The sequence below is a fragment of the Erythrolamprus reginae genome, chromosome 1 (genome assembly GCF_031021105.1).
Source record: "Erythrolamprus reginae isolate rEryReg1 chromosome 1, rEryReg1.hap1, whole genome shotgun sequence".
In the NCBI taxonomy this organism is placed as follows: domain Eukaryota; kingdom Metazoa; phylum Chordata; class Lepidosauria; order Squamata; family Dipsadidae; genus Erythrolamprus; species Erythrolamprus reginae.
Genome location: NC_091950.1, coordinates 161,107,245 through 161,116,860, shown reverse-complemented (window position 1 = coordinate 161,116,860; position 9,616 = coordinate 161,107,245). Strand labels below are relative to the sequence as shown.

At 39.2% G+C, this 9,616-nt stretch overlaps 2 protein-coding genes across 3 annotated transcripts in view; one reads left to right on the top strand and one right to left on the bottom strand.

Moving 5' to 3' along the window:
• Positions 1-597: 597 nt before the first annotated feature.
• Positions 598-6,681, top strand: LOC139155397 (zinc finger protein 862-like). Of its 2 annotated transcripts, none has more exons than XR_011557068.1 (2): positions 598-675; positions 766-830. XR_011557068.1 is itself a non-coding variant. In XM_070730530.1 (2 exons), exon 2 carries the CDS (start codon positions 948-950, stop codon positions 3,108-3,110), a length of 2,163 nt encoding a protein of 720 aa, XP_070586631.1. In that variant the 5' UTR covers positions 616-675; positions 941-947; the 3' UTR covers positions 3,111-6,681. The 2 variants fall into 2 exon arrangements, 1 of the variants encoding a protein (XP_070586631.1); XM_070730530.1 differs by lacking the exon at positions 766-830 and adding an exon at positions 941-6,681 and having other exon boundaries at positions 616-675.
• The window catches only part of LOC139155436 (glycerol-3-phosphate dehydrogenase 1-like protein), a 27,043-nt gene continuing 22,222 nt past the window's right edge, over positions 4,796-9,616 (bottom strand). The window contains exon 8 of the mRNA XM_070730571.1: positions 4,796-8,939. Within this exon, the coding sequence (XP_070586672.1) occupies positions 8,843-8,939 (97 nt within the window). The 3' untranslated portion in view covers positions 4,796-8,842. The remainder of the gene's footprint in view (positions 8,940-9,616) is intronic.

The following is a 9,616-nucleotide window of genomic DNA, read 5'->3' as shown; positions in this document are numbered from 1 at the left end:
GCCGTGCTCCCCGGGGAGACGCCGTGTGTGAGGGGGTCTATATGTACATACAGTGTGTGCCCCACCATCCCCCCTCCCCGGCCGCGTTCAATGAGGCCGCAGTACTGTTTTGGGGGGATCTACTGCACGGATTTTCCTAGGACTAGCGTGTTAGTGATGCATAGCGCATCACTAACACGCTACTGCACCCACTTTAACATGATTTTTGCAGGTGACAGGTTCCCTTTAAGCACTGTGTGGAACGGTCATGCGCGCCTAGCGCGCATGACCGCAGCTGTTCCCTGCCCCCTGCACTGACGTCATCTTTCCAGAGCAGATAAGCGCCGGAAAGATTGCGACCGCAGCCTCTGCACCCTACTGCGCATGCGCGGCTTCTGTGAGCGCGCATCGCAGGCAGTTCATTCATTCACCTCCCGGAGCTGAACCAGGACGTGCAGGGAATCTTGCAAGACGTCGCTGGACATCGCAGCTCACCGCTGAGTAGGTGAGTATGTTGTTTCATTGATTTAGAAAAGTGTTGTTCCTACAAAAAAGGATTTGAAACTTCTTATGGTTAGAAAATAAAATACATGGATAATAAGGCAGATTGATTTTTAATCTTCTCTAGAAGTGCTGAGAGACCCTATCCTGCTGGACCACCACTGAATGGAGTTTCCTACATTGCTAAATCTTTTTGTAAGTAGGGTATAGCAGTATATACACAGTATATGCTGTAATTATATGGTTACTATATGGCAGTATATTCACAGTGTATCCCATTACCAGTACTATATGGCGGACTGCGGAGTGCTGCTGGAAGAACAAAGTCGGGTGCCGCCAGGAGAACGAAGCCGGAGTACTGCCTCGTCCACTCGGACAAAGAAGGGTAAAGAGTTCATGTGTAAGTTATAATTGGCATAGCAGAGCAAAGTGCACATTTTTTTTTCTTTTCTGGGTTCAGGAAAAAAATGAAGCGCAGAGCAACAGAGAGAATACCAGAAAATGAAAAGCAACTGAAAATGACACAGTTCTTTACAAAGACCTCTCTTGAAAGCGCAGTGCAACAGGTAGAAAGTGCCGGGCAACAGGTAACTGAAGAAACAAGAGAAGACCCACCAGCAGAGGAGTCCCCATCAACAAGCCGTTGTCAAACTGCTGGACCCAGGAGATTTAGGCAAGAGTGGTGTAAAGAACTCGCATGGCTTAAATTTGACCATACAACTGGTATAGCTATATGCGAGATTTGTGCTTCCTTCCCTGGCATTGCTGACCAAGCATCTAGGATCGTAAAAGGATTTTCAGGACCCTTTAAACTTGAAACCTTCAAAAAGCACGCAAAGTCTCTCCAGCATCTAAATTGTGTGGAGGCTACACATGCAGCGTTGGCTCCAGAAGCTACTCCATTGGCTGCTTGTATAAGGAAAATGGATGAAGACATGTTTAAACATATGACCATTCTATTTAATGTGGCCTATTATATTGCCAAAAACAACAGACCTTTCACAGATTTTGAAGGGTTGCTAGAGTTGACGGAGAAATTAGGGAGTGCTGTGCGACAGGAATATGCAAACGATAAAAGATGCAAAGAATTAATTTCCCATATTGCAGAAATAATCAGGAAAAACCTAATCAGTGAGCTCAAAGAGGCAAAATATGTCAGCTTGATGCTAGATGGCTCAACTGACAAAGCAGGGGTTGAACAACTGATTCTGTATGTCAGGTACATCAAGGACAACAGGGTCAAAGAAGTATTTCTTTCTGTTTCTCCTCTTGAAATGGCTACTGCAGATGGATATTTAGAAGCGCTCACAGAAGAACTTAGAACACTTGGTCTTGTAGGCTGGCTTTCTTCAAGTCACTTGATTGCCATTGGTACAGATGGTGCTGCCAGCATGATTGGGACCGAAAATGGCTTGGTGCAGAAAATACGCCAAAACATCAGTCATTTAATTGGCATTCACTGTGTTGCACACCGATTGAACTTAAGTGTATTAAGTTCAGTAAAACAAGCTAAATTAATTGATGACCTTGACTCTATTTTAAAGAAACTCTACCAATTTTATCAATACTCACCTAAGAGAATGCGACAGCTGAAGCAAGTAGCAGAAAACCTGCAGCTTACAATTCTGAAATTCCAATACTTGCATAATGTCAGATGGGTAGCAAGCAAAGTCGGTGCTCTGTCTGCACTTGTCAAAGACTGGAAATGCGTGACAATCCACCTAGAAAGTGTGGCTGCGGAAAAAGACAGTGCCTCTGCAGCTGCCCATGGTTTACTGAGAAAGCTCACAGATTTTAAATTTGTTCACATGCTCCATTTTCTACTGGACTATCTGGAAATTCTTAAAAACTTGTCACTTATATTTCAAAGGGAAGAGCTTTTTTTAAGCACAATTGAGTTGCATGTGAAAAGCACAATTTCAACAATCAATTCACTTAGAGATGCACCAAAACAACATGAGGCCAGATTTGTCTCAGGAACATCTCTTCAAGGACTGTTTCAAAATGTACAGCTACATGGACTGAGCAACACTGTAGCTGCATCAATTCAGCAGGAAAAAGCTAATTTAATTAATCATGCAGTTAAATACTTGACAGTGCGATTTCTAAGTGATATAAATATTGAAAGATCCACCGCAGTGTTTGACACCTTTGCCTGGCCAGCAGGAACAACATTGCAAGACTACGGTGTGGTTGAGATTACTGCATTGGCTCATCATTTTCGTAAACAGCTATCTCCACCTGAAAGTGATGACCAATGCATTCACTCACTCCTCAATGAGTGGTATGAGTTTAAGGTCTTTGGAAAAGGAAAGAAACTGTGTGAGCTTCTGGATTTGGCACTCTCCAACACCAAGAGATTTCCAGTTCTGGGAAACCTGTTGTCGATTGTAGCGGTGCTCCCTGTCTCAACCTCATGTTGTGAAAGAGGATTTAGTTTGATGAACATGGTCAAAAATAAATTCAGATCAAGGATGCAAGAAGAAAGTTTAAGTGACTTGTTTATGATCACCATGAATGGGCCATCTGTGAAGGCGTTTGATCCTGCCAAGGCTGTGGACCACTGGTACTTCAGCTCTAAAATCACAAGGCATGTTCATGGCCACAAAACGCAAAGTGAAAAACACTAGAATGTTGCCTAAAATCTAAAATATCAAAATATAATATTTATTATCTTTAAAAGTAAAATGTTGTTTATAACGTTTGTAATGTTTTTTTTGTTAAATTAAAAACCAAGTTTGCTTAAAAAAAATTCTGGCTCCTAAATTTTTTGGCTGGCTCCTAGATTCTGAACAACTTTGTCGACCCCTGCACTAACGGAAAGGATGTGTTCTTGGAGGTGACAGTCTTCGTGCTGCTCTCAAATTTCCTGGGAAACTTTTCCGGGCTCGGGTTCTCAAGTAGAAAACGGTTCTTAAGAAGAGGCAAAAATTTTTTGAACACCCGGTTCTTATCTAGAAAAGTTCTTAAGTAGAAGCGTTCTTAGGTAGAGGTACCACTGTATTCTCTTTTAATTGGTTGATGCTGTTTTCCAATTGGAAAGCAAATGTTATGTAGTCCTAGTGGTGATTCATATTCACTGAAAGCTGTGACCTTATAGAGATGGTGACTAGGAAGGCTCCTAAAGCTTCTTGTGAAATGTTCTAGTAGAGGCAGTCTAGACCATGGGAGTAGATAAGAATCTTAGATGGAGTCCATCTTAATAACTCTCCTCTCGAAACAAAGTATAGTTGCTCCTAAAGGAAAATCTATAATAGTGCCTGTTGGATAACATTTTTTCTATAGTAGTCCTTATTTTTAGAAAGAAAATGGTGAAAATTAAGTGGCTTCTCTCCAGAACAGAGGTTCCCAACACCTGGGCTGTAGCCTACTAGTGAGGCAGAGCTGATTCAGAACCAGAGCTGATTCAGAATCAGGCTGCCCACTGCTTGCACAAACGGGGCTGCGTGCATGCCCTTACCGTTCACACAAACCACCCCCTTCCCACAACCACCCCAGCCAGAAAGATTGGGGAACGTTGCTCCACAACATGCAAAGGCTGATTGAAGAGTGTGTGACAGAATTTGCTTATATTACACATCCTGCAATTAGCCTTGAATAAATGGAAAGTAAGGTGGGATGGAAGTCATGAGAATAGCAATAAAATAATAGGTTTGAGAAATGTGTATACTTTGAATGAGGAATAGGAGTTCATTTTCTAATCCAAATGATTATACAGCTCAAATATTAGTGTGAAACAGATCTATAAAAATAAGGAAGACAAACTATTTTTGTATGTGCAATGTAAAACTTAAATGGCATCTTGTAAGGATGTTTTAAATACTTGAACCTTTTTTCCCTGTCTGTCTTGAAGTTAAAAAAAGATTGCACTGCGGTAGGTTTTTTTGTGTGTGTGTAAGTATTTATGTCTATGTTGATGTAATGTTGCTATGAAAATAATGCCATGGCATTCTTGACTGAGAAATTATTTATTTGTTGCTGGATTCTTGTTGATCCTTTTGGGAAATGGCTAGGAAGAAAAAAGTATGGTGTGACAGCACACAGCATTTAAAGAGATTTTGACTGTTTTACTCTTGTATATAAACATGGCTATATCAATACATTGTATGAACATTGTATGATTCACGTGAAAGTCTTAACATCCCCAGATGTCAAAGTCCTCTTCGAACACAATGAAGATTATCATCATTATACAGATGTGTGGTTGCTTCAATCTGAGATTCTTTGTATGAGCAAGAACATGATAGCAGTTAATGATCTAATCACAAAGTTAAAACACTTTCCAGTGCTAGTAGAAAATACTCCAGCAAACCAATGAGCCTTCATACAGTCTTTAATCAATACAGAAAATAAATGTTGACACCATCTCAGACAACAGACCTGCTTTTAAGCAGTCTCCTTTAAATACAAGAGTTTTCAAACATTTTCAGCTGCAGAATCTGTTACAGGTAGTCCTCAATTTATGACCACTGTTGCGACTGGAATTTCCATCGTAAGTTGTGGCAGTCATAAATTGAGTCACATGACCAGATCCAAATTTATCAACATTTTAATTATAGGAATTAAATCGTCACTCAAGGAATCTGGATTTTCCAAAGAATGTTTTTTTGTGGGAAACCAGCCAAAAAAAAAAAAGTCATGTGACCGCAAAATACTGCAGTCCTAAATGTGAACTGGTTTTTAAGCACCCCCATTGCAATCATATGATTGCAAGAATGGTATGATGGTCATAAGGGCAAATAGAAGTTATAAAGCACCTTTTCCCTGGCCAATGTAAGTTTGAACTATCTTAACAAACAGTTGTAAGTCAAAGACTACCTGTAGCTTTTAAAAAACCAATATCCATAAACTTCTGGTCAAAAAAGTAAAAGTGAATTCCCCCACCCAATTTCTTGGTTTCTTACGGAACTCCTTCAGGTTAGTCACAGATTGCTTGACTGTCATAAAACACAATTTTCAAAACTACCATAGAGCGTCATCAGTTATGAGATAATTTGGAAACCAGTGCTGTGTCTAAAGCATAAGAGATGGCTGCTGCTGCTGCTGCTTCCCCCCCCCCCCTTTTTTTTAGGAAGAGAGAGAGAAGGAATTAGTTTAGATAAGTTGAATATCTTGTCAGAGTAACTTTTTAATAATAATTGCCTTCTTTGGCTTCAAGCACATAAAGTCTTTCAGGTTACTTAGGATTTTAAAACTAATAATTACACTGATTATTTTATGTTCTTAGTTAAACAAATTGAGCCAGAGATGGGTTCCTCCTGGTTCAGATTGGTTCGCATGAACCGATAGAAAACTACTGGTGATGTCACGATGATGTCACAGAACCATTTTGGTCGGTGCCAGTCCGTAGGTGCCACCATATTTGTATTGGGGGGGGGGGGATTTTTCTAGGTTATTTTCTTCTGTGCATGCACACAGAAGCTGAGTTCACGGCACTCCGCATGCGTCACTATCTTGTTTTTGGCTTTGGGGAGGGGGCACTCCACATGCGTTTGCACACAAAGCTTGCATGTGCCCATGAGTTGCACCCACACAGTGCAGAAGCAAACCAGCAGCGAGATAAGTTAGAACCCAGATCTGCACTGAGGTTATCATCTGGAAACCTGGCAGCCCAGGTTCCAGACCCGAACTCCAAATGATAGGGTGAGAGCTCCTGCCTACCTAGCAGTTCAAAAGCATGCAAATGCTAGTAGATAAATCGGTGCCACTTCAGTGGGAAGGATTCAATTGAACAAAATTAACTTTTAATTCAGTGTTTCATGCTATTGTAATTAAATATTTGGGAAAACAAAGAAATGGTTCACCAATTCTGAAATTTTGCTTTTATATAATGAACCCTTTGTCTGTAAAATATAACATTATTGATGTTCTTTAATTTCCCTAAATTTCTGGAAAATGTGTATCAGATCACTTTGTATGTTTGTGTAGTTTGATGCTCTGAAATACAAATGTTAATTTTTACATGTGTAATCCTCATTTGTCAAACTGAAGCTTGTTTCAGATTATTGAAATTAATAATTTCCTGCAAGGTGTAAATTCAGAATTATTTTCTATTTATTTGTGAGTTGATTTAAAAGCTGGTTAATTATTTGATGTTCAAAATAGTTCCACTGCATATGTTAAATTTGTGAAATGTTCTTTTGGTATAGTGTTCATCATGGGAACATTGTTGTGTCAATTAAAGACATTTATTTCTAAAAAGGGTTAATGTTTTCTCTTATTTACTTATGCATTTGTTTAAAAATTATGTAAGCCTTATTGTCTCTTAGTGTAATGTATCCATTCTCCTTTGCAGATTTATATTTTCAGAAGAATTTGGTAGAATATTGGGGGATTATATTAATGTGGAAAAGTTAAACAATGTATACTGCTCAAAAAAATAAAGGGAACACTCAAATAACATATCCTAGATCTGAATGAATGAAATATTCTCATTGAATATTTCATTTGCACAACTATTCCATTTGTACAACAGTATGTGATATTGACTTTCAATCAGTGTTGCTTCCTAAGTGGATATTTGATTTCACAGAAGTTTGATTTACCTGAAGTTATATTCTGTTTTTTAAGTGTTCCCTTTATTTTTTTTAGCAGTGTATATGAAAGAAAAAAAATGAGGTAAGACATTGGACAATGAGAAAATTGTAGAAAAAAGACATGATATAAATCAGAGGTGTCAAACTCTGGCCCACAGGGTGCTTACACCTGGGGCTTTCCTAGAAACAGCAAAGGACTGGCCTGTGGTATCTGCCAGTTAATATGGAGCTCAGGAGTGCTATAGGCATTCCTCCCAAGCTCTGTTTTCACTGGCAGAGGGTTAAAGGAAGCTGTCAAAGTCAAAAATGGAACTCGGGAGCCATTTTCACTGGCAAAGCACTTGGGCTGTTACAGGTGCCCCTGACACGAGTAATATTGAGCTAGCCATCTCCTCCCTGCCCCTGATATAAAGTTTAATATGGGCATAGGAGAGGAGAGGAGTTTTAATAAGGTTGGAACTAAAAAGAGCAGAATAAGCTAGTAGTCAATGGCTGGAAATTTTGGAATACAAAGTAAAAGGAATATAAATTGAACACCTTGTCTTGTCAAAGTGTTGCACCCCTCTTATTGCTAAGTCCAGTTGAAATTACTGGAGATCTCAGAATTACTGTTCCCTAAGAGACACATAAAAATTTATGGGTTGAGATGACTAGAGTAAAATGATTGGTATGTTGCGTAGCAAGCTGAAGTCATAGATTATGAGTAGTTATTGGCTTAAACATGCTTTGTCAAGGAAGACACAGCTGGCTTTAAAGAGTATAAGCTAGCAGCCAACAAACTATTAGGGGCACTGTGAGTTTAGCCATCAACATCACATATGTATAACCAACTACAGATAGTCCTCAGTTACAAAGGTATTTAGGACTGAAATTTCCCAAGCAACGCAGCCCTAAAGAACAGTGTCACATGAATGCATCACTTAGCAACAGCAATCCCAAATTGTGAGCACATTACCATGGGAGTGTTGCCAAGCACCCAGATTGCATTCATGTGATCACTGGGATGGCCAGAATTTCAAGGTCTGAAATAGTGTTTTTTCCCCGGAAATAAGAACCTGTCTTATATTTTTGGAACTTCGAAATATGTGCTTGGCCTTCTTTTTGGGGAGGTCTTATTATTTTGCGGTGTATGGAGCAAGACGGGGCTCCTCTTATCGTTTTACCTGATTTCCAGCTCTGTCTCCCTAACCCTAACCAGAGCAAATGGCAGGGACCAGCTGCGCATGCGTTTTAATATTTGGGGGGAAGGGCTTATTATCCAGGGAGGTCTTATTTTGGGGAAAACACAGTAAGTACCACCAACACAATTTGAAATGGTTGCTGAATAAGTGGTTGTAACAGAGAGCTACCTGTAGTCATTTCTTTGGCCACAAACATCTGGTTTTAAATTCTACTTCACTCAATCTGAATTAAGAAATGTGCAATTTTTGGGTGTTCCGCATAAAAGTCCCATCAATTCTCACAAGAGCTATACTTAAGATGATTGGTTTTCTGCAATTTCAGCTTTGTACGGAACACGAGTGATGAAAATGGGATTCCTACTACTGAGTCTTCTATAATTGGTTCCTGAAGTCAATGCTGAAATGCATAATACCATTTTGTCTTCACTCTGTGCAGATAGTTACTCAAAAAAGAGTCATTTCCCTTAAGACCCCAATGAAGTTAATACCAGGGGCTTTTTTTTGTTTGTTTGCATGTTGCTCGCTTGCTTTAATTCTCCATTGTCAAGTTGACAGGCACCTTGCTTGCTGGTTTTATTCTCCAGTTGTCAGGTTGACAAATCTTCAGTCGAGACAGACTATATTGGTAGGTTGCAGCATTGGATCTTACACATGTTGTGGATGCTTTTGCAGGCAAGTGATGAACTCTTTGACAGACTTTCCTTGGTAGCAGATTAGGTAGATATTTACAAATAGTGGAAACCTAGGAGAAATGTGGTTGAAGGTAAATCTTCAGTCAGTATGTTGATTCTTACCCCATATAATCACTGGTGTGTACATAAGGATCAGCATCAGATAACTTTTAACTAGCATTCTTCTTTTAACTAGCATTTTTGTTACACTTATTTTTGTATTTTGTATATAAGCCTTTTCCAACTTTGTGGCCTCTAGCTACTCTGACCTATGTATAACCCTCATTAAAAATCCAACATGCCTGGAGGCCACCAGGCCCCTGGATCATTTATCTGTGTCCCGTATAATCTTAAATAAGCGTAGCATAAGTACAATAAGTTTCCTGCTAGCTTAACACACAAATATGACGAGGGCCTTTTGAACAATGTCAAAAAAAGATAAAATTGCTTCTTTGTAAAGCAACAGGAATACAAAGATGATGAGGAAAAAGTCCAATTAATAAATAATAATAATAGTAGGATGTTTTTGCTAGCCTAAAGAAAAGTACAAGATCAAGGTCAACTGCACAGATTACCTTTGATGCCCTTAGCATTCAAATTTTTCAATACTCTGGAAGTGGGTGTAATAAAGATTATTTTTTGCATGTCATGGTCATGATCTTAAAACTGATAATGGAACTGGTTTCATGATGAAAATGCTAGAGGCTATTTAGACATAATTGAAGCATTATTAAAGAGGGTCACATTT